The sequence below is a fragment of the Pan troglodytes genome, chromosome 6 (genome assembly GCF_028858775.2).
Source record: "Pan troglodytes isolate AG18354 chromosome 6, NHGRI_mPanTro3-v2.0_pri, whole genome shotgun sequence".
Lineage (NCBI taxonomy): Eukaryota > Metazoa > Chordata > Mammalia > Primates > Hominidae > Pan > Pan troglodytes.
In genome coordinates this window covers 33,404,538-33,429,081 of record NC_072404.2, presented here as the reverse complement: position 1 = coordinate 33,429,081, position 24,544 = coordinate 33,404,538, and the positions used below count along the sequence as shown (strand labels likewise).

Below are 24,544 nucleotides of genomic sequence, written 5' to 3'. Positions count from 1 at the left end.
TATGTCCTGTGGGTTAGTACGTTTGTAGTAAGAACTTTGGGAAGTTGGAATTAAAGGTTAGCAGTAGCTCTTTAACCCATTTATGTCAGAGGTTGCAAATTTTTTTGTGAAAAATCAGACCTTGGCAATGACCTTGAGTAGGATGTACTGCTTGAGCAGTAGGATGTAAATAACTCCCACAAACTTAGTGTAAATGGAACACTAGGCATAAATGGGTTAAGTAAAATACAGTTTAGGTCAGTTTCCTAATCAGTGCCTGTCTTCCCTGGCTCTGAGAAACCTTTTGGTTAATTGCTGCTTATTGCCAAACCCTTGCGGTTATGTTAGGATGATAGTGATTGAATTCCCAGCTTAGTTTTCTCATGTCACTGTTTCTATTCCTAACTTATTTTGTTGTTGAATTTCAGCAAAGAGCTAGAGCAAACTGGTAGACACTGTAGTAACAAGAAGGGCTAAAAGAAAGGGTTTAATTTCAGGAAACTGTAATATGTGAAATTTGAAGTTTCTGGTAATTGAATTGTGTTGGAAAACTAACCAACTTGGAAGGAAGCAAAAGACACTTGGATATTAGGCAGAAAACTGATAAGATAAATGTTTAGATTTCAGGGAAGGTTAAAAGACACTCATTTTGGATGGAGCTCTCAGGGCCACAGTGTGTGTGGTCCAGAGGCATCCTAGCTGTCCTGTTACCTAGCCTGTTACAGTTATGGTCCTGCTTTACCTCTGAAGGAGAAGTTACTAAAAACTTCTGAGGAGACATAGCCCTACATTTGTTAATATCCTTTGCTAAGGAATATGGTGACTAGCTATCAGAACAGTTTGGTCCAGGGAGTGTTTTTAAAAAGTTTGACTTTACATTGAACTATAATTTGCTTCTTATGGGTGATTCTTTATTTTTTTTGGGGGTGAGGATCATTTCCATACACCCAGTGCATGTATAATTTTTGGGATGATTTTCCATTTGTTGAAAGGTTTAAGATCTTAAAATATTAAGATCACAGATTGATAAACTTAATTCTTATTGTTTTAGGCTAAAGAGAAACCTACATACTCTTAGAGTATGCTATTTCTCTTCTGTGAAATATAACCAACAATTGCATTTGAATTGTAACAATTCATATGTCTAAAATTGTTGTTTAAACAATTTTTAATATGTATATTTTTCTTTTCTTTTTGTTTTAGACGAGGTCTTGCTATGTTGCCTAGTCTGGTCTCCAACCTGTGGCCTCAAGTGATCCTTCTGCCTTGGCCTCCTAGAGTGCTTGGGATTACAGCCTTAAGCCACCATGCCTGGTTATGTTTAAACCATTTTGTGTGCTATTTTTTTAATAGAAAGATTTTTCCTTTTAATAGTTTTTATCAATGATTTTTCTGTTTTCTTCTTCAGTATTTATATTTATTCAGTTTTAATTTTCTTATCATGATTCCATGCCCTCTGGGTTAGTATATCTATAGTAAGAACTTTGGAAAGTTTGGCCAGGCACAGTAGCTCACATCTGTAATCCCACCACTTTGGGAGACTGAGGCAGGATGATTGGTTGAGCCCAGGAGTTCAAGATCAGCCTGGACAACATGGTGAGATCCCATCTCTATAAATATAAAATTTAAAACTTAGACGGGTATGGTGGCATGCACCTGTGGTCGCAGCTACTTGGGAGGCTGAGGTGGGACACCCTGTCTTAAAGAACTTTGGAAAGTTTGAATTAAAGGTTAGCCATACCCTTTAAATAAATTATAATTTAAGTTAGAGTTTCCTAGCTAGTGAAGATAGACACTGCCTTATAGTGTATATATATAAGTTACCCTAAAAAGCCAAAAAGACTGTGAGATTTCCAGAGTCTTTCATATATTTTCCTTTCTATCTGCTTGATATTTTATTTTGTCATTAAAGTTACAATTATAAAATAATATGCCATCCCAACACAAATGGCTAGATTTTAATTGCTTATGTTTATTCTTCATTGTGGAAATAACACGGATATATGAAATTTGCAGTATGGCTTGTTAAAGACAAATAAATTACTTTTTAAAGATCCAACTACTTTACAGACAAAAATTTAAGTCCTATCTAATACCCTTTTAAAGTTAGTAGGTGTTTTAAATTGCTTACATCTTAGCTTCATGTTTATTATTATGGTTAGTGTGTAGTTCATCTGAAATCAGAATTTATACCATGTAGTATATTAGGTTTTATTAGGTTTTTTTTGGATCTTTTGAAAGAGTTTGGGTTTACTTTTGAAGTACAATTGGTCTCAAAAAGAATGAGATTTTTAAACATGTTCTAATTAATAATGTTTTTAATACTAAACTAAAATCCTCCTTGATATATGGCAGCTTTTCAGCAGATTCTAATTCTGTAGGTAGTTGCATGAAATTTTTACTCAGAGTTGTAAACTACAAATATTTTTATTTATTTACTTAGGAAAGTGAAGAAGGGCTCATTATTAATAGATTCCAGCACTATTGATCCTGCAGTTTCAAAAGAATTGGCCAAAGAAGTTGAGAAAATGGGAGCAGTTTTCATGGATGCCCCTGTTTCTGGTGGTAAGTGGTAGCTAAAATATATGCAAACCTATTTATGTTTGTCAAAAGTAGCAATTATGGTTTTGTTGTACCATATGGTTTTGTGGTAGTTATTTTTAGACTTGTTACAGGATTCTCATTAAAAATAAAACCAAACTGATACGTTATTTATACTCTCAAGTCTAAATAACTAACATTGTTAGTCTTAAATTCAGATAAAAAAGTGTCATAACTTTGAAGTGTTGTGAATTTTTGGTCCATTTACTGTGGATAGGAATACATCAGTTTTTAGAAAATTTTTTTTGGAACTAATGAAAAAAAAATCAGCTTAAATAATCCTGTAACTGTTAAAGAAATTGAACAAGTGGGAAAAAAAGAAAAACAATTGTTTCACAAGGGAAGCATTGGCTCAGATCATTTTACAGATGAATATTACCAAAATTTCAAGGAGCAGATCATCTAAATTTTATACGAACTTTTCCAGAGAACAGGAAAAGAGGAAATACTTCCCAATTCATTCTGTAAGACCTATATAACTCTGATATTTACACCAGATAGAAATGTTATAAAAGAGAAAAAATAAATATAAGTTTATTTTAGTCATGAATGTAGATGTAAAAACTTTATATTAGCAAACTGAATCCAACCATGTATGAATGAGATTAAACACTATAACCAAGTTTCCTTTAGCCCATGTATGCTGAGATGGCTTCATTTTAGAAAATCTGTGCATATAATTTACCATGTTAACATGGTTAAAAGTCATATGATTATCTCAATTAGAAGAAAAGACCCACTAATGAAATGCTAAAAACTTACTATTAACTCATACATTAATAGCAGGTATCTGGGTAGTTTGGAATGACAGGATTATAGTATGGCTTCTCTGTAATTTCCAAGTTTTCCAAAATTACTGTGTAATCAGAATTACTGTGTACACATTTATATTATGTATTTGTAGCAGTATAGCAGTAGACAGCAGAATATGAATTTTATTCCAGTTACATTAAACTTGATTGTGGGCTTTAGAATTAAAAAGTAAAATATAATAATTTAAATCATTTCATATTTTTTTATAAAGAACTTAATGATCTTGTAGAGGTACCTTATATCCCAAATGATTTTTGAATATAGGTGGAGGAATAAATAATTGCTGGCTCTTCTGATTGTTATATTGAATTACTTAAATAGGATTTAGGTATAAAAATTTATGATGTGGTATAGGTACTTTGATTAAAAGTACCTACAAAATACTAATAAGCAGTTTTAAGGTTGGCGTTAATGTGGTTTTTATTGGATGGAATTAATAAACTGAACAGGTATTTCTTAGAGTGGTTCTGCAGTTGAATTTGAAAATTGGTATGGTACAAATGTTCTTGCCATTGATTGATTTTCTTTGGTCTCAAGAGTACAACCTGAAATTATAATCTGATAATAAAAAATACCAATTTGATTTTTAAACATTATTTTAACCTTTAAAATATAATCTTATGAGAAAACTTTGAAATTACTCTTTTGTTCTTATCAAGCAATTTTTAAACTTTGGTTTGTTGTTTTAGTGTACAAAAATGCTAACATAACTGAATACACCTGAACCTGCACATGTAGTAGGTTAAAAGCTTTGTGCAGGGATGATTTGTGGTAATTTGTTGGTTGACACATGATCATTATGAGGTTAACCAGTATATAATAGCAGCTTATTTATATTGGTCTTATTGTTATTATGTTTATATTTTTTAACATGGTATGTTACAAACTGTTCCACCTTCCCACTTAAATAGGCTGGTTTAAAAATTACTGTATTTTAACTAAATAAAGTTAAACCAAAGTGTTATAGGACCACTAGGTTTGATTGCTTGTTGCATGGTAACAGACCAGTATGCAGACACAATGGGAGTTGCAGTAGAGAAAGAGTTTAATAATTGTAGGGCAGTCAAATGAGACAGAGGAACCTTCAAATCCTCCTCCCTCCAGGGTTTGGGGATGGAGCTTGTAAAGGGTCTGAACAGGTAGGGCTAAAATGTGGGGATTGCTGATTGGTCAAGAAGCAAGGGGTGAATTCCTGGGACAGGGAGTTGAAGAAACCGCATTCCTGTGCAGAGTTGGTTGGTTCCTTGGTTGAGGTCTTGAGACTGGTTGGCTTCAGCCATTCTGCTGGAATTCAGGACCTGAAAAACACCATAAGCAATTCTTGGGTAAAAAGGTCCAGTGTCAGAGATTCTGTCTATAGGAACAATGGGGGAGCAGGTGGTCAGCATGCCGCATGACCCTTGGTTAGTTACCAGCTACAGGGAAGTGGGTTGAAGTACCCCAGTGCACCCTGGTCAATGCCTGACTATAATTCTGCCTAAAGCCTGGCTTGTAGTTCTCCATCAACTCTGTGAGGGTGGTTTCAAAAGGGATATGGGGAAAGCATCGCTTAGATACCCAAAATGGGCCCACAGTTTTATAGAAGTCCAGTGTTCATCAATCTTGAAACATGGAATCTTTGAGATCATTTGAACAAAACTTGAAGAATTTCTCCCCATCCCTTTCTCCCAAGTCTTCATCTATTTCCTATTCCAGACTTTAAAAAATGCATCATGGATTTATATATAGGTACATACAAATAGAGTAGTATTCTAAAACTGTAAATGGGAACATACTATACTTCTATTATCCTATGGTTAGTATTTTAAAGAGAAGTTTTTTTAAAAAACTCAGATGAATTTAAAATAGTAATGATTTTTGAGAAGCAATTGGTTTATTCAGTCAAGCGTTTCCCCCTACTTCCTGGTAAGTATTATTCTGGGGAGTAAAGTAAGAATTATTACTTAATCATTTTTCTAGCCTATGGAGTAACAGATGGAAAGTTTTCCTCAGGTTTCATTTCGATACTTATTAGACCCACTGTGTAATGGCTCCTGCGTACATTATCCTTATTAGAAAGAATACAATTGTATTTAAGTGCTATATGACTTCTTTTAAAAATCGAAAGTAATGCTTAAACTGTTATGTTTATCATCCTGAAACCAATGTGAAGAACCACTTTAATATTTGTGTAGTTATCACTTTATAGTATAGATAGTAGTTTATAAAGCACTTTGGCATGCCTCAGCCTATTTGGTGCTTCTTTTTGTTTGTTTTAATTTTAATTTTTGTGGGTATATAATAGGTGTATATACTTAAAGGGTAGATGAAATGTTTTGATACTGGCATGCACTGCCTAATAATCACATCATGTAAAATGGGGTTGGTGCTTCTTTTTGAAGCTGTCAAACTGTACTTTTTTTTTTTTTTTTTTTTCTGAGACGGAGTCTCACTCTGTCACCCAGGCTGGAGTGCAGTGGTGCAATCTTGGCTCACTGCAACCTCTGCCTCCCAGGGTCAAGCAGTTCTCCCTGCCTCAGCCTCCCGAGTAGCTGAGATTACAGGCGCCTGCCACCACACCTGGCTAATTTTTGTATTTTTAGTAGAAACAGGGTTTCACCATGTTGGCCAGTTTGGTCTTGAACTCCTGACCTTAGGTGTTCTGCCCTCCTTAGCCTCCCAAAGTGCTGGGAATACAGGCGTGAGCCACCATGCCTGGCCTTAAAGTGTACATCTTTATCAGAGCCCACATCACGCTGTATTTATAGGCTATGATTCTCTTCCTCTCGAGTTTAAGCTTTTTTAGTGCAGGGAGTAAGTTTTTTTCCCCAATTTTTAAAATTAAATATTGAATATATGTACAACATATTTATAAAATATATGTGCGGTATAAAGTGTAAGTATACATTGAACTAATACGTACCCCCTACTCAGTTTAAGAACTAGAGCCTTGCTATTTATTACCTTTGAAGTTCTTGTTTCCCTGATCCTATTTTCTTTTCTCTCTGATGAGAGGTAACCAGCATCCTGAATTTCATGTCTCATTCCCATGCTTTTTTTTTTAAGTTTAACTCCATATGTTTTTATTTCTAAACAGTAGTTTATTTTCCACCTTTGGAACATTATAGAAATGTTCCATAATAAGCATATTCTGTGACTTGCTTTTTCACTTTACACTGTATTTCTGAGTTTCATCCCTGGTGTTACTAGAGCCACTGGTTTACTTGGTACCTGTGTGAGAATTAGAAAGGGCACCTCTGTATACCAAAATAGCCCTTCAGGTGAGCAGAATGAACCTTTGTATAAAGAAAAAGGTATGCCTTTCTGTGGACACATGTAGCCTTATGTCAGGGTTTGCGGTTTGACACATTGAATGTGGATTAAATGTCAGCCCCTGCTCACCCATTTGGCTAGATGCCCATGTGCAGTACATAAAATGTATTGCCATTATTTGGTTGTTACGTGCAGTTCTTTCATTTTAACTGCTCTGTGGTATTGTTCTATATAAATACATCACTATTTTTTCTTTCTATTGTGATATACATTTGGATTATTTCCAAGTTAAAAAAATATTCGCATTCTTACACACCATGGAAAGGTGTCTTTTTAGTCTCTGTTTTTCCAGTGTAATGCTTAGAACATGGTTGGTCTTCAGTAAATGTTTAAAAACTTGAGTTGACTTCAACTGGAAAAACAACCATGTGAAATAGACAGGATAAGCAGTGATACTCCCATTTTACCAAGGGTGGAAGTAATACCAAGAGATATTAGATAACTTACTTCAAGACGATACTGTTGATCAGTGGCAGAATTGAAGGACTGATATAATGGTTCTTTAATGCATATTCTACTGTATTAGGAAATAATATTTTCTAGAGTTCTCATATATTTCAAGAGGGAAATAAAGATTGCTAAATGGAAGAATTAGTGACCTTAGGGCTAAGCAGCAGATGAACATTCCAGCTAGACCCAATCTAAAGTGCTTACCTACAGAATTGTGAACAAGTAAGGCCACTAAATTTGGGGGTGGGTGTTATATGTAGCAGTAAATAACTGATGCAGCCAATAAAGTTGATATTTCCATAATTATATAGAAGTATTTAATGTTGCTTGTATTATCAGTGTGCTACCTGTGCTTATTTAGTACAAGTGTTATAAACTCTTTCTGAAGGAGAATTATTGTAATGCGGTTTTGATATGAAGGCCAGCTTTAACATTACTATAGCCTTGGAATATGTTTTGAAGTCAGGTAATGTGGCATCTCTAGCCTTGTTCTTGTTGCTGAGGATTGATTTGAATAATCGGGCTCTTTTCTGGTCCATACAAATTTTAGGATTTTTTTTTTCTGATATTGTGAAAAATAACTTGGTAATTTGGTAGAGATTGCATTGAATATTTAGATTGCTGTGGGCAATATGGTCATTTTAACAATATTAATTTGGCCGGGCATGTGGTGGCTTATGCTTGTAATCCCAGCACTTTGGGAAGCCAAGGCAGGTGGATAACCTGAGCTTAGGCATTCGACACCAGCCTGGGCAACAATGTGAAACCTGTCTCTACTAAAAATACAAAAATTTGGCTGGCCACGGTGGCATGTGCCTGTGGTCCTAGCTACTTGGTAGGCTGAAGTGGGAGAATCACTTGAGCTCGGGAGGCAGAGGTTGCAGTGAGCTGAGATCGCACCATTGCACTCCAGCCTGGGTGACAGAGTGAGACCTTGTCTCAAAAAACAAAAGACAATATTAATTCTTGTGATCTATGAGCATGTCATGTTTTTCCATTTGGTTATGTCATCTTCAATTTCTTTCATCAGTGTTTTGTAGTTTTTCTTGTAGAGATCTTTCACCTTGTTAAATTTATTCTTAGATACTTTTATTTTTCATAGCTATTATAAGTGGGATTGCTTTCTTGATGTTCTTCTCGGCTAGATCACTCTTGGTTTATAGAAATGCTACTGATTTTTGTGTGTTGATTTTGTATCCTATAACTTTACTGAATTTATTTATCAAATCTAAGACTTCTGGGTTGAGTTTTAGGTTTTTCTAGGTGTAAAATCATATCATCAGCAAAAAGGGACAGTTTAACTTCCTTTATTCCGATTTTGATGCCTTTTATTTCTTTCTCTTTCCTGACTGCTCTGGCTAGGACTTTCAGCACTATGTTAAATAGGAGTGGTGAAAGTGGGTATCTTTGTCTGGTTTCAGTTCTTAGAGAAAAAGCTTTCAACTTTCCCCCATTCCATATGATGTTAGCTGTGAGTTTGTTGTATATGGCCTTTATTATTTTGAGGTATGTTCCTTCTATGCCTAGTTTGTTGAGGATTATTATGAAGGGATGTGGAATTTTATCAAATACGCTTCCTGTGTCTATTGAGATGATCATACGGTTTTTGTCCTTCATTCTGTTGTGATGTATCACATTTGTTGATTTGCATAGAACCATCCTTACATCCCTGGTGTAAATCTCACTTGATCGTGGTGTATTATCTTTTTGATATGCTACTGGATTCTGTTTGCTAGTATTTTGTTGAGAATTTTTGCACCTGTGTTCATCAGGTTTATAGGCCTGTAGTTTTCTTTTTTTGTTGTGTCCTTGTCTGATTTTGGGATCAGGGTGATTCCAGCTTCATAGAATGAGTTAGGGAGAATTCTCCCCATTTCAGTTTTTGGCAATAGTTTCAAAAAGATTAGTATTAGTTTGGTAGAACTCAGCTGTCAGTTTGTCTGGTCCTGGACTTTTCCATGTTGAAAGATGTTTTATTATTCTTTCCATCTTGCTACCTATAATGTCAGTTCAGGTTTTCTATTTCTTTCTGATTCAACCTTGGTAGGTCGTATGTTTCTAGAAATTTTTCATTTCCTGTAGGTTTTCCTGCTTTTTAAGCGTATAGTAGTTCATAATAGTCTCTGATGATCTTTTGTATTTCTATGGTATCAGTTGTAATGTGTCATTTTTCATTTGATTTTATTTGAGGCTTCTCTCTTCTTTTCCTGGTTAAGCTAGCCAATGGTTTATCAATTTTATTTATCTTTTTGAAGAGCCAAATTTTTGTTTTGTTGATCCTTTGTATTTTTAAGTCTCTATTTCATCTAGCTCTGCTCTGATCTTTATTATTTATTTTCTCCTGTTCATTTTATGTTATGTTATGATCTTTGGGCATTTATTGCTATAAACTTCTCTCTTAGTACTGCTTTTGCTGTATCCCAGAGGTTTTGGTATGTTGTGTTTCTGTTTTCATTTGTTCCAATAAATTTTTTTAATTTCCATGTTTTCTTATTTTTAACTTTTTTTTAAAAAAATAGGCTCTTGCCTTGTCATCCAGGCTGGAGTGCAGTGGTGCAATCACAGCTCACTGCAGCCTCAACCTCCTGGACACAAGGGGTCCTCCAGCCTCAGGCTCTCGAGTAGCTGGGACTACAGGTGTGTACCACCACACCTGTCTAATTTTTGTAGAGACGGATTCTCACTGTTTTCCCAGTCTAGTCTTGAACTCCTGGGCTCAAGTGATCCTCCTACCTTGGCCTCCCAAAGTGCTGGCCTCCCAAAGTGCTGGGATTACAGCCATGAGTCATGGTGCCCAGCCTTTATTTTCATCTTAATTTCTTAGTCAACCCCAGTGGTCATTCAGGAGCATGTTTCCCTGCCACCCCACCCATGTATTTGTAGAATTCTTCTTTGTATTAATTTTAGTTATATTTTATTGTGGCACGAAGAGATACTTAACAGGTTTTCAGTTTTTTGTTTGTTTGAGATCGAGTCTCGCTTTGTCACCCAGGCTGTAATGCAGTGGTGCCATCCCGGCGCACTGCAACCTCCACATCCCAGGTTCAAGCGATTCTTCTGCCTCAGCCTCCTGAGTAGCTGGGTTTACAGGCTTGTGCTGCCACACCTGGCTCATTTTTGTATTTTTAGTAAAGACGGAGTTTCACTGTGTTGGTCAGGCTGGTCTCAAACCGCTGACCTCAAGTGATCTGCCTGCCTTGGCCTCCCAAGGTGCTGGGATTACAGGTGTGAGCCACCGCGCCTGGCTGTTTTCAGTTTTTTAAAAGTTATTCAGACTTATTTTGTGGCCTAATAAAAGGTCTATTCTGGAGAATGTTCCATATACTGATGGAAAAAATGTATATTCTGCAACTGTTGGATAAAATGTGCTGTAAATGTCTGTTAGGTCCATTTTGTGTAAACTCCAGTTTAAATTCAACGTTTTTTTCTTGACTTCCTGTCTAGGTGATCTGTTTAACATTGAGAATTGGGTGTTGAAGCCCCCAACTATTATTGGATCTCTCTTTCAGATCTAGTAATATTTGTTTTATGAATCTGGGTGCTCCAGTGTTGGGTGCATATATATTTGGAATTGTTATATCATCTTGCTGGATTGATTCCTTTTTCATTATTTAATGCCCTACAATTAATGATTGTCTTTTTTTATTGTTCTTTATTTAAAGTCTGTTTGATGTAAGTATAACGATTCTTGCTTGCTATTGGTTTCTGTTTGCATGGAATATCTTTTTCCATTCTTTTACTTTAGCTGTGTATGTGTCCTTATTAGTGAGGTGAGTTTCTTGTAAGCAGTTGGATTGTTTTTTTTTAAATCCATTCAACCTTTATGTATCTTTTAAGTGGATAATTTAATCTGTTTAGTTACTATCAAGGTTATTATTGATATGCAAGGCTTTGTCCCTGTCATATTGTTAATTATTTTCTGATGGTGTTATATATTTTGTTTCTTTCCTTTTCTCTCATTGTTAGTCATTACGGCATGGTGGATTTCTGTATTGGTATCATTTGAGTCCTTTTTTCTTTGTGTGATTGCTTTGCTGGTGAGTTTTATACTTTCATGTGTTTTCATGATGGTAAATGTCTTTTTGCTTCCAGGTTTAGGACTCCCTTGATTATTTCTTGTAGGGCTGGGCTAGTGGTAATGAATTCCTTGAGCATTTGCTTCTCTGGAGAAGACTTTATTTCTTCTTCATTTGTGAACAGTAATTTTGTTGGATACAGTATTCTTGGCTGCCAGGTTTTTTGTTTTGTTTTGTTTTTGTTGTTGTTGTTGTTTTTCCTGTCAGCACTTTGAATATATCATCCTATTCTCTTCTGGTCTATAAAGTTTCTGCCGATAAATCTTCTGTTAGTCTGATGGGGGTCCCTTTATAGGTGACCAGATGCTTTTGTCTTGCTGTTTAGCTTAGACTTTATTTATTTATTTATTAGAAACAAGGTCTCAGTCTGTTGCCCAGGCTGGAGTGCAGTGGTGTGATCAAAGTTCACTGCACCCTTGAACTCCTGGGTTCAAGCGATTCCCCGCAACCCCAACCTCCTGAGTAGCTGCGACCACAGGTACGCATCACAGTGCCCAGCTAATTTGAAAGTTTTGTAGCGATGGAATCTCAGTATATTGCCCAGGCTGATCTCAAACTCCTGGGCTCAAGCGCTCCTCCACCTTGGCTTCCTAAAGTGTTGGGATTACAGGAGTGAGCCACCATATCCCACTGGATTCGACTTTAGACAGTCTGATTAAAATGTGTAGTGAAGAAGATCTTTTAGCATTGTATCTTTCTGGGAATTGGTGAACCTCCTGTATCTGAATATTTAAATCTCTTGCTAGACTTAGGAAGTTTTCACCTATTCTTTCGTTAAATAGATTTTCTAACCTTTTCACTTTCTCTGTGGGTTTGGAGATACTGATAATTTGTATATTTGGTCACTGTGTATGTTGTCCCAAATGTCATGAATGCTTTACTCATTCTTTTTAATTCTTTATTTTTGTCTGACTGCATTATTTCAAAAAATCTATCTTCAAGTTCTGAGCTTTTTATCTTCTCCTTGTGTAGTTTATTGTTGAAGCTTTCTAATGTATTTTATATTTCCTCCAATAAGTTTTTCAGTTCCAGAGTTTCTACTTGTTGCTTCTTAAAGATATCTATCTCTTTGGTAAATTTCACATTCATATCCTTAATTGTTATTCTGATTTGTTTGCATTGTGTTTTGGAATTAATCTGTTTTTCACTGAGCTTCTTTAAAATCAATATTTTAAATGTATTATCTGGAATTTTGAAGATTTTTAAAAATTAAAATATATTGTTGTAGAATTGTTGTATTCCTTTGGAGATGTCATATTTCCTTGCTTTTTCATGTTTCCTGTGTCCTCATGTTGATATCTGTGCATCTGGTGTAACAGTCTCTTCCTCCTATTTTTGAATTTACTTTTTATAGGGGAAGACTTTTTCTTAAAGGTGTATCTGTGGTTTCATGATTGAGCAGGACTCTTTGGCTTTGATTACGGTTGCATGCAGTATTATAGTCACTGCATGGTTTCCTTGGCTGTAAATAGCTTTTCTGGTATCTGTTATTTCCTTGGAGGGTTAGGGTGAAGTTATTAGTGGAAGCTGTGGTGAAGTTGTGGTGTGGACTGGGAAGCCAGGTAGGCCAGTGTTCAGGCCCTAGTGGTGGCAGCAGTGGGCTGTGCATGCTTTGTTCCCCAGGGCAATTGATACAGTTTGGATATTTGTCTCCCCAAGTCTCATGTTGATATGTAATCACCAGTGTTGGAGGTGAAGCCTGGTGGGAGGTCATGGGGGCAGATTTCTTACGAAAGTTTAACACCATCCCCTTGGTGCTGTCCTTGCAATAATGAGTAACTACTCAGGAGACCTGGTTGTTTAAAAGTGTGTGGCAGCTTCCCCCTTCTCTCTTGCTCCCACTCTGGCCATGTAATATGCCCACTCCCCCTTTGCTTTCCACTATGAGAAAAAGCTCCCTGAGGGTTATCCAAAAGCTGTGCAGATGCTGATGCCATGCTTCCTGACAACTTGCAGATCCAAAAGCCAATTAAACCTCTTTTATTTATAATACCCAGCCTCAGGTATTTCTTCATAGCAATGCAAGAACAGCCTCATACATGCTGGCACCTGTGTCAGTGGTTACCAGTGGACCAATTCTTGGGCTTTCATATGGCTTACTCCAATGCCAGTAGTGGCAGTGGTGGCTGGGTAGGTGAGCAGGTTCTTATGTCACTGGCCAGCTGGAGTGGTATGGGCAATGGCAATAGTGGTGGTTTGATTACCTTCTGGGTCCCTATCTGTGTGGGCTGGTGATGGTGGTGGCTGCGATACTGGTGGTGGCTGCAATACAGGGTCACCCCCAACAGCCCCAGACATGCTGCTACCAGGCTTTTCTGCTGTCTGTAGCAGCAATGCTGCCATGCTATACAGAGTGGTGTATGGGCCCTGCCTTTGCATGTGAGCCTTAGCATGGAGGCCATGCTGCCAGTGGGGTTTCAGTCACCACTCTTTGCCCCGGATAGGTAGCCCTCCAGCTTGCCTGGCCCAGCCTCCGGTGATAGCAGGAGCAAGTGTACAGAGCAGGGGGAAGAGTACCATGCTCTGTGTGAGAGCTTGATCACAGAGGCTGCTCCACCAGTAGGAGAAGAGTTCACTCTTCCTTTGCAAAGCCAAGCACAGGGTTTGTGAATTGCTGGGCTTGGAGTCATTTCTCACAGCCCCAGACAGGGAGCTCTCAGACACTGTAGAGTGTGCTTCAGTTTCCTTTGTCCCAGGTACTGCCTTTCAGCGCACTGCACCATTTTTTTCCTGGGGAGTAGTATACCCTGTGGGTTAAAGCACTTTGGATCCAGCCAGTGCTGTGCCACCACAGCCATTCAGGTCTTGGGGGATGGTGAATGACCCAGGATGAGTTTCCTGTCTGGTGCAGTGCCTGCCCTTGCAGGGTTTCCAGATCTCCACCTGCGCTAGTGTCAGGGTTCATGTAGGTAGAGGAGCTCTCTTGTGGTTCAGATCGCAACAGTCCATTGCAGAGACGTGGACTGCTGAAGCTCTTTTACTTACCGTTTTCCTGTAATAGGGAGTCCCTCGGGGTTCTTGGTTGATCTTGGTTAAGCTGGCTGCTTCCTTTCTTCTCTTTCTATGCCTCTGGTGTTTGCTGTGAATTCACCCTTGGACTCTAGTGTTCTCTTCTATTTGAGGTATTTTTATTCCGAATTTTGGCTCTTCTTTCTGGAGAGGGTGGCTGTCTGGTATCTGTCGTCAGCCATTTTCAACCAGGTAACTGAGTTTTGACCAAGTTGGTGAAATTTTAATATAAGTTGTTATAGTGTTAGGACTGCTGAGATCAAATGCAGTGTTGTGTCACTTAATGTTAAGCAATTGCGTCATTGTTCAAACATCATAGAGTTTGAGTTTACTTACACAAACCTGAATCCAGGCTGTATTGCCATAGTCTATTGCTCCTAGGCTATAAACCTATACAACATGTTACTATACTGAATACTGTAGGCAGTTGTAACACAATGGTAAGTATTTGTATACCTAAACATATCTAAACCTAGAAAAGGTACAATATTAAATACAATATAAAAGATAAAAAATGGCATACCTGTATAGGGCCACTTACCATAAATGGAGCTTGTGAGTCTGGAAATTTCTCTGGATGAGTCAGTGAGTGAGTGGTGAGTGAATGTGAAGGCCCAGGACATTACTGTACACTGCTGTAGACTTGATAAACACTGTATACTTAGGGTACACTAAACTTATAAAAAATATTTTTCTTTCTTCAATAATAAATCAACTTCAGCTTACTGTAACATTTTTACTTTACAAACTTAAATTTCTAAAAAACGTTCTGACTCTTGTAATAATACTCGAAACAGCAACACATTATACAGCTGTACAAAAATATTTTTTCCTGATATTCTTATTTTATAAACTTTTTTACTATTAATTAAAAAAATTTTTTTTTTACCGTTTAACTCTTTTCTAAAAAAGGAAGACATGGGGGCTGGGCGCAGTGGCTCATGCCTGTAATTCCAGCACTTTGGGAGGCCAAGGCGAGCACATCACTTGAGCCCGGAAGTTCAAGACCAGCCTGGGTAACATGGCAAGACTCCTTCTCTGCAAAAAATAGAAAAATCAGTTGGGCATGGTGGCGTGCACCTGTAGTCCCATCTACTTAGGAGGCTGAGGTGGGAGAGTCGATTGAGCCTGGAAGATTGAGGGTGCAGTGAGTCGTGATGGCACCACTGCACTACAGCCTAGGCGACAGAAAAACCCTATATTTAAAAAAAAAAAAAAAAACAACGAAGACATGATCACACACATTAGCCTGGGCTTTTCCTAAGCCTTCACATTCACTCATTTGATATTACTGTGCTGTGTGGTTTGGATATATGAGCCCTCCAGACCTCATGTTGAAATTTGATCCGCAGTGTTGGAGGAGAGGCCTCATGGGAAGTATTTGGGCCATGGAGGTAGATCCCTCGTGAATAGATTAATGCTATTCCTTGGAGGTGAGGAGTGAGTGAATTCTCAGTCTTAATTCCCACAATATCTGGTTGTTAAAATGAGTCTGGCCCCTTCCCCTTCTTTCTCTTGCTTCCTCTTTTGCCCTGTAATCTCTGCACGTGCTGGCTCCCCTTCACTTTCTGCCATGAGAGGAAGCAGCCTGAGGCCCTCAGAAAATGCATTGGTGCTAGTGCCATGCTTCTTGTGTAGCTTACAGAACTGCGAGCCAAATAAACCTCTATTCTTTATAAATTATCCAGCCTTGGGTATTCCTTTATAGCAACACTAAATGGTAGTCCATTTAGACACACTGTCTTTCACTTCTACATCTTGTCTCACTGGAAAGGTCTTCAGGGGCAATTAACAGGCATGGAGCCATAATGTCTTAAGATAACAATGCTTTCTTCTGGAATACCTCCTGAAGGACCTGCCTGGGGTTTTTTTATAGCTTACTTTTCTTTATCAATAGAAGGATTATACTCTATTTACTCTAAAAATATGGTAAATCCATAAACTAGTAGCGGAGTTGTTTTATTTTCATTAGCAAGTATTATGTGCTGTACATAATTGTTGTGTGCTACACTTTTATTTGACTAGCAGTGCAGTAGGTTTGTTTATACCAGCATCACCACAAACATGAATAATGCATTGTGCTGTGACATTACTAGGTGACTGGAATTTTTCAGTTCCGTGATGATCTCATGGGACCAGTGTTGTGTATGCAGCCTGTCATTGACTGAAATGTCATTATGCAGTGCATGGCGGTAGTATGTCTAGCTGTTAAACGTCTCTTGTGCTCCTAGACTTCAGTTTTATTATTAGAAAGGACCTTACTAATAATTTAATTTAACTCTGTTAACATTTTATAGATGGAAAAATCGAGGTTCAAAGAGGATAAGTGACTTGCCCAGGGTTCTCTAGGTTGTTAGCAACTCTAGGACTACAATCAGTTTTCCACTAAATCTAATGTTCTTCCCACACTATGTCACACCTTCCTCCCTTCAATCTCGTTCCTTGGTGGCCTCCTGTCTTCTTCATAGCAGTCATAGTTATCAGAAGGGATTCTCATAACTCCATTTGTATCCATTTTATTTACCCCGGCAACTGCTCCCCTATCTCCTATGTTGCTAGCTGATAGGCACTGGCATGTAGTAAAAACAGGGAATCGCCATATTTCCTAGTCCTCAGAGGCTATTTTATAATCTTAACATTTCTGTTAAGATTAGAGGCTTAACATTGCTGTTTCAGATTCACACGAGAAGAATCATTGAGAAGCCACTATTCTTGAATCTGGAGAACTCAGGAGAGATCAGATCAGTCCTATTAGGTTAGGTCCATCCTGGAATGTTTGTTAACTGGCTCTAAGGGGCATTTGTTCTGTGGATGGATTGGGATGGAACCAGTTTTGGGGGTCTTTCCTGATTGAGATCCACCTGACTAGTGCTGTTTCATCAAATAAGCCTCCAGAGAAAGAATAGTAAAGTGATACCTTGACATATCTTTAACATGTTTTCGTTTAATGGGATAAGATCTGTTTTTAGATATAAGGATTTGTGAATTGAACAGAATTATAGTTGAAAGCAAAGGGATGAGAGGATTTTTATATAGCAACAATGATAGTACGGAATCTATGCTATTGCAAGGACAACTGTGTTATGCTTAATGTTTGTGCCTGTCTCTTCTACTAGACTGAAGAGGGCAGACACCATGTCTTATTTAATTTTATATCTCCAATGTATATCTCCTTGTAGACAATAAAGTATGGTTGGTTGAATCAAGAATCTTTTCTTCTTTTAAAATTGAAGACTGATGTTAAATATTTTGAGCCTTCTTGCGGTTATTCATCTTTCTGAAGCTGTCCTCCAGGTTATCTCCAGATTATTTACCTCTCTGTGAAGTGTAAGCTAACTGCCTCTACATTTTGTTATCAGTCAGGTAGCAGGCATACACTATGTTTAAAATGTTGTATTGTAATATTAGGTGCCATTGTGGCGAGTGTGATTATGATCAATTTAGTGGGGATGAGATAAGAGAAATAGAGAAATACTCAGAACAACTTAAAGAGGAAGTTCTTACATTAAAAGTTTAGAATTTAGAAAAACGTACTAATACTTGCAAATAGTTACCGAATGCAAAATATTGCAATACAGCAGTATTCCCAGTATTTAACAAGCAGAAATGGAACTCCTCATTACCAGTTTAATCTCTAACAGCATTCTAGGCACTATAAAGAAACAGTCCTCATCCCATCTCGGTTGACTCTTTATTATTTACACTTTTATCTCATAGTCAGCTTTCTGGATATTTAAAGAGAGAATAACACTAGATTTAGGCCAGGAGCAGTGACTTACGCCTGTAATCCCAGCACTTTGGGAGGCCAAGGTGGGCAAATCACTGGGGCCCAGGAGTTTGAGACCAGCCTGGCCAACATGGTGAAACCCTGTCTCTACCAAAAAATACGAAAATTAGCCGGGCATGGTGGCGTGTACCTGTAGTCCCAGCTACTCGGGAGGCTGAGATGGAAGATTCACTTGAACCTGGAAGGTGGAGGTTGCAGTGAGCTGAGATTGTGCCACTGCACTCCAGCCTGGGTGACAGAGTGAGACCTGTCTCAAAAAAAAAAAAAAAACAAAACACAACAACAACAAAAAACCCCACTAGATTTAATCTATACAGCTGATTCCAGGCCAACAGAAGGACTTTTAGTTCTGGAAATGGAAAGTTTCTGTTAAAGATCAACTGGAAATTTCTTAAGATGCTTCCCAGCAACAACCTGGGGGGAACCAGTGGAATTTGGAATTAGATTTGATAGTTCCTTAGTACATATTCTTTAAATAAAGAAGAAAGGGAATTAGTTCATATAATTCTCCTACCACCTTTTTTTTGTTGTTGTTGTGCTCTATCTATCTATCTATCTATCTATCTATCTATCTATCTAAACGAGGCTCTTTCTACCATCCAAGGAAACTTCTTTCAATTTATTCTTTTATATAAAACAAAATGTAGAGGCAGTTAGCTTACACTTCAAAGAGAGGTAAATAATCTGGAGATAACCTGGAGGACAGCTTCAGAAAGATAAATATATAAATATAAATATATAAATATTTATATATTTATATAAAAATATATTTATACATATATAAATTATATATTTATATATTATATAAATATATATATTTTTGGATATATATATCCTATATTATATATTATATAATATATTATATATTATATATATAAATTATATATATAATATATATATATAAATTATATGTATATATTTTTGGAGATGGTCTCTGTCATCCAGGCTGGAGTGCAGTGATGCAATAATAGCTTACTGCATCCTTGAACTCCTGGGTTCAAGCAGTCTTCTGCCTCTGGAATATCTAGGACTACAGGCATGCACCACCATGCCCAGCTAATTTTTAAATTTTTTTTGTAGTGATGGGGTCTGGCTGTGCTGCCCAGGCTGATCTCCAACTCTTAGGCTCAAGTGATCCTCCTGCATTGGCCTCCCAAAGTGCTGGGATTACAGGTGTGAGCCCCTGTGTCTGGCTGAGCCTGGTACTTTTAGAAAGAGAATGTGACTGGCTGGGCGCGGTGGCTCATGCCTGTAATCCCAGCACTTTGGGAGGCCGAGGCAGCAGATCACCTAAGGTCAGGAGTCCGAGACCAGCCTGGCCAACATGGTGAAACCCCGTCTCTACTAAAAAATAAAAAGTATCCGGGCGTGGTGGCAGTCACCTTGATCCTAGCTACTTGGGAGGCAGCGGCAGGAGAATCGTTTGAACCCGGGAGGCGGAGGCTGCAGTGAGCCGACATCAAGCCATTGCACTCAAGCCTGGGGAACAAGAGCAAGACTTTTCTCAAAAAAAAAAAAAAAAAAGAAAAAAAAAAAAGGAAAAGAAAAAGAGAATGTAACTTTAAAAATCAAGGTCTGCATTTCTTTCTTCAACAAAATATCTTGTACTTGAAATTATTTATATAGTCCTTATAAGATTATCTACTTGTTTCTGATTATACACTTTAATCTCATCTTCTGTATTATGCTGACAGCATCTTCACCACAAGGGACTTACCTTATTTTCCAGTTCATACAAAGAAGGCACTAGGGATAAGGCTTTAAAGATACTCAAAGTCCTTTGCCTCTTGAAACTTATAGAGGAATAGAGAGAGTTAACATAAAAATAATTTCAGTGATAATTGCTATGAAGAAAAAAAAAAAGGAAGAGTAACAGTTTGGGAGATAGAAAGTATTGAGAGTGCTCTTTTGGATAGTGGATGGGATGCCCTTTCTGGGGAAGTGATATTTAGGCAGAAATTTGAATGAAAAGGTTTAGAGAAGAGTGTTTCACTGAAAGGAGTTGCTCTGTAAGGGCTCTGAGGCATTGAACTAGCTTGGTGTGTTCATGGAACATTTATCTTTGTATCACCAGACTTAGCAGTTGTTTCACTCAGAGTTTGTTCAATTGAATAACCTGTACCTGACTCCCCGTATGTCTAATACCATGCCTTTGTTTATCAGTTTGTTGTTTCCAAAGTAAAGTGAACTGGGCTTTATATAAATTAGCCCATGACACAGGTCTCATAAGTATGATGCCCTATTAACTTGTGCAAATCACATTTTTATGAAAGTTGTAATCCTTATTTAATGTCTCATGTTGTTTAGTCATGCCATTTTGGATACATACACGTGTGTGTGTGGGTGGGTGTGTGTGTGTGCGCACACACGCAGTGGGTCTGCTACCACAGTGTTGGTTCCAACTTGATCAGCTCTCGTCTATAATGAATGCTAGACATACAGCAAATTAAAACTAAATTAAAAACTATTGCTAGTGACTAATGACCAAATACTGTTCAGTCTGCTCCCAGGGCATCATTATAGCTGTGCTTGAATAATTGAAGAATAAACTCACTGATTGCCTAATACATCTGTAGATTTGCCCAGAGACCTTAAGTTGAAGTGACTCTGAAGTGGCGCTTGTAGTTAGCCCCAGGCACTGCATGTTGGCAAGCCTCATTGATTTGCTGAACTGTATTGTTCTAGGTAGGAGTTAATGTCAAAATTAAATAATTGAACTTGTGTGTATGTGTTTGTATAACAGTTCCATACCAGAAAACCAAATTTTATACTCTACTTGGCTGAGTTAAGTTATAGTAATTTGTTTGAGGCATTCTTAGAATAAGCACAAAACCTATTAAGAAATTTCTCTTAGAGTGGAAGGCTTGCTTGGTAAATCTCAGTGAGTTTCATATAGACTTCATTATTGTTTTTAAAATCAACCATGCAGGCTTGGCCCTTACTGCTCACTGAACTGGATACCTACTGTTTTTCCACTAGATCTGTATCTGATTTATGGTAAAAGGACCACAAAAAATTATTTCTATTTTGGCACCTAACACTATTATAGTTAAGGGTCTTTTGGCATTTCCATTAAAACGTTTTCTTAGAGAAGTTTATAACTTGGCAGTTTTACTTGGCTTTGGGCTGAAACATTGCTGTTTTTGTCCAAAAGCAAATTCTTCCATCAAATTTCATATAACTGAAATTGCCTTGGTTTATAATGTGTGGAGGGGGAAGGGCTATCAGAATAGGTCTTTTTTGATACTCTCACAAGTGCTTCAATTATACAGTAGTCTTGTATGTGGTATTTATTCTTATGTTTTATTCTTACCTCAGTAAGAATTTATTTTTGTTACACACAATGAATAAGTTCTGGAGAGCTATTGTATAACATAGTGCCTGTAGTTAACAATACCGTGTTGAGTATTAAAAACTTGTTAAGAAGGTAGATATCAGGATAGGTGTTCTTACCACAAAGCAACCACCACCACCACATTTGGGGCATGAGGAAACTTTTGGAGGTGATGGAAATGTTTATTACCTTGAATGTGGTGGTGGTTTTATGGGTATTTGCATATGTCCAAACTCACCAAATTGTATACTTTAAATATGTGCAGTATATCAATTATACCTCAATAAGGCTGTTTAAGAAAATTTTTAAAAATGATTTGAAATATTTTGGTAAAATAATTCATCTCCATGGGTTCCTGTCTTTAAAGAGTTATAGTACTATTATGTATTTTAAAGTTACTTTTGGCCAGGCGTGGTGGCTCATGTCTGTAATCCCAGCACTTTGGGAGGCTGAGGTGGGCAGATCACCTGAGATCAAGAGTTTGAGACCAGCCTGGCCAACATGGTGAAACCCCATCTCTACTAAAAAAATATAAAAATTAGCTGGGTGTGGTGGTGCTTGCCTCTAATCCCAGCTACTCAGGAGGCTGAGGCAGGAGAATCGCTTGAACGTGGGAGGCTGAGGTCGCAGTGAGCCAAGATTGCACAGTCTACTCCAGCCTGGGCGACAGAGCAAGACTCTGTCTCAAAAAATAAATAAATAAATAAATTTTTAAAAACTTACTTTTTAATTAGCAACTGCTGTTATTTATTATAAAATTTAAAGTACTTAGTGTGTTGACTATTATATGAAAGGCTTGAATTACATTATCTTAAAAAAATTAAATAAAATAAGACTTTCCTTGGTCTGACTTGCTATTATTTAAAACTTTAGTAACTCTTATAATTAAAGTATACCTTACTTTGAGGGACAAATCCATTTCCTTAGAAATGAGTTAAGATTCATCAGTACTAGTACACAGAACTGGGTCAATTATGTTAGCCATTTACATTTTCCCATAATTTTACTTATCACTCTGTATCCATAAAGTATCCTTTCTGTCTCTGGAGAATATCTTTAGCCTGGGATTTTCTACAGTTTGCACAAGTAGTTCAGAAATGTTTGGTAAATAAATTCCAAGGGTTTCTTTGAAATTAGTCCTGATGAAGAGGTGCCCATAAAAATCTCTTTTTACATTCTTTGGCATGCCTAAGACTGCCTTGCAACCGTTGTCATAGACAAGAATTCGTATATAAGGTGTTAAGTTCTTAACACATTCAAAGAAGACTGCTGACTCACTGCCCAAGATAACATGGTTGAGGCAGCTCCAGCAGTTTGTTGCCTAAGAAAATTACAGAAGAATGTGTTAGAGAAGGCAAGGTGATCACTTTTACAGTATTTTTTATTATTGCTCTCATTATTTATTGTTAGTAATAATTACTATTATTGCCAACAAGCAGCTACTTTATTTCTAAAAATTTACTTTTGCAGTTTGCAATTCCTTTATCTCCAGACCTGAAGGCCAAATTTTAATTGCACTGTAATTTCCAATCAAGTAACCATGACACCAGCTGTTCTTGCCAGGCTCTATTCTGTGGTAGAGGGGGAACCTGTGTTCTCTTTACATGGTTATGCTGGAAAGTATATGGATAAGGCAGGGGTCCTGCCTGAAGTAATCCCAAGGTATTTTTAATGTCCTTTAATTGCCATTCAGGATGTAAGTCAGACAGACACAATTGGGTCTGGTCACAGTTTAGGACTACTGAGCCCTGTTTATATAAAGGTGAATTTAGCAAATAAATCTGAAGCTATTACTTATGTACAATTTATTTTTCTTTAACATCTATTGATTTCTAAGCAATGTGAAACTAGTTCCAGTATACTCTATGTATTATATGTCTTTATTTTGTTTTGTTTGTGATCCCTGGATAGCATTGGCAGTGAGGTGGGAGGAGGAGATGTAATTGAGAATTTGACAAGGGCCTTGCTACCATAATCAAACTGAAACCTTGTCAGACTTATTTGAAGTTTTCAAGAAGTCCGATTTTCTTGAAGTTTGATAATGTTAACAGATGAAAATTATATGACGTTAAGTTTTAAGTCTGTCTTTCTATGTATTCACCATAAAATTCTGTTTTGCATTGCTTGGGTGATGTAGTTGTGAACAATTTAAATTTACATGCAAATTTCATAGTAGTCATCTTTCCTTCAGGTCCAAGGAAAGTATGGCAGCAGATATGCCTTCTGTCTTTTGCCTTGGAGGGATTTTGACCTGACCTGAAGGTAGAAGATTGTTGTTTTTTTGCATTTAGCTTAGGTTACCTACAGGGATAGGAAAGATGTGGATTTCTTTTAAAAGAGTACTAAGAATTTTAACATTAGTATCTGACATCTTTTTGCTTTGAGTTATTATTGACTGTTAGTTTTGGTTATCATAATTGTTTATCTACTACAGCCTCTAGGAGGACATTGTACCTAGGGAGATTTTAAAAAATCAAACTTAGTATGAGGCCAGAATACAAATAATTTTATCATTAATTACATTTCATTTCCCCTAATGCTTCTTATGTGTGAGAGTAGTACTTGTTCTTAAGTGACCAACATATTTAATGTACTATGTCCATATATTAAAAGAATAGAAACTAGTCTTGGCAGACACTGAAATAGTTAATTGGCTTTTACAGCCAAGATAGGTTTATAAAACTTTGTGAAAATTAAGAAATGGGAAGAAAAGTATTTTTCTATGCACTAATGGCATATTTTATTAACCCTTTACCTTAGGCTATAACATTTTTTTTTTTTGCAGCATTCTTTCATTAGATAAGCAGCTGGAGGAAGGAGGCTAGTTAGTTTACTGTAATTGTTAAATATATACAAACATTCAGATAGTTAAAATAATTATTTCCATATAAAATCCTGGGTAAAGGTGAGGTTTTTCTAAAAATAAATGATAATTTTGAGAAAGGAATAAGAGCAGCGACATAATTCTGACTTTGAGACCTGTAATCTTTAATAGCAAACTTTTTTTGTTTTTTTTGAGACAAAGTCTTGCTCTGCTGCCCAGGCTGGAGTTCAGTGGCGTGATCTCAGCTCACGGCAACCTCCGTCTCTTGGGTTCAGACGATTCTCCTGCCTCTTCCTCCCATGTAGCTGGGATTATAGGCATGAGCTACCACGCCTGGCTAATTTTTTATATTTTTACTA

The 24,544-nt window shown here is 37.1% G+C and overlaps 1 protein-coding gene across 2 annotated transcripts in view; it reads left to right on the top strand.

Annotated features, from left to right (window-relative positions):
- Nucleotides 1–24,544, top strand: part of HIBADH (3-hydroxyisobutyrate dehydrogenase) — a 213,195-nt gene that overhangs the window by 110,120 nt on the left and 78,531 nt on the right. For both annotated transcript variants that reach the window (XM_009452826.4, XM_519013.6), the window contains exon 4: nucleotides 2,423–2,544. In XM_009452826.4, the coding sequence (XP_009451101.1) occupies nucleotides 2,423–2,544 (122 nt within the window). The remainder of the gene's footprint in view (nucleotides 1–2,422; nucleotides 2,545–24,544) is intronic.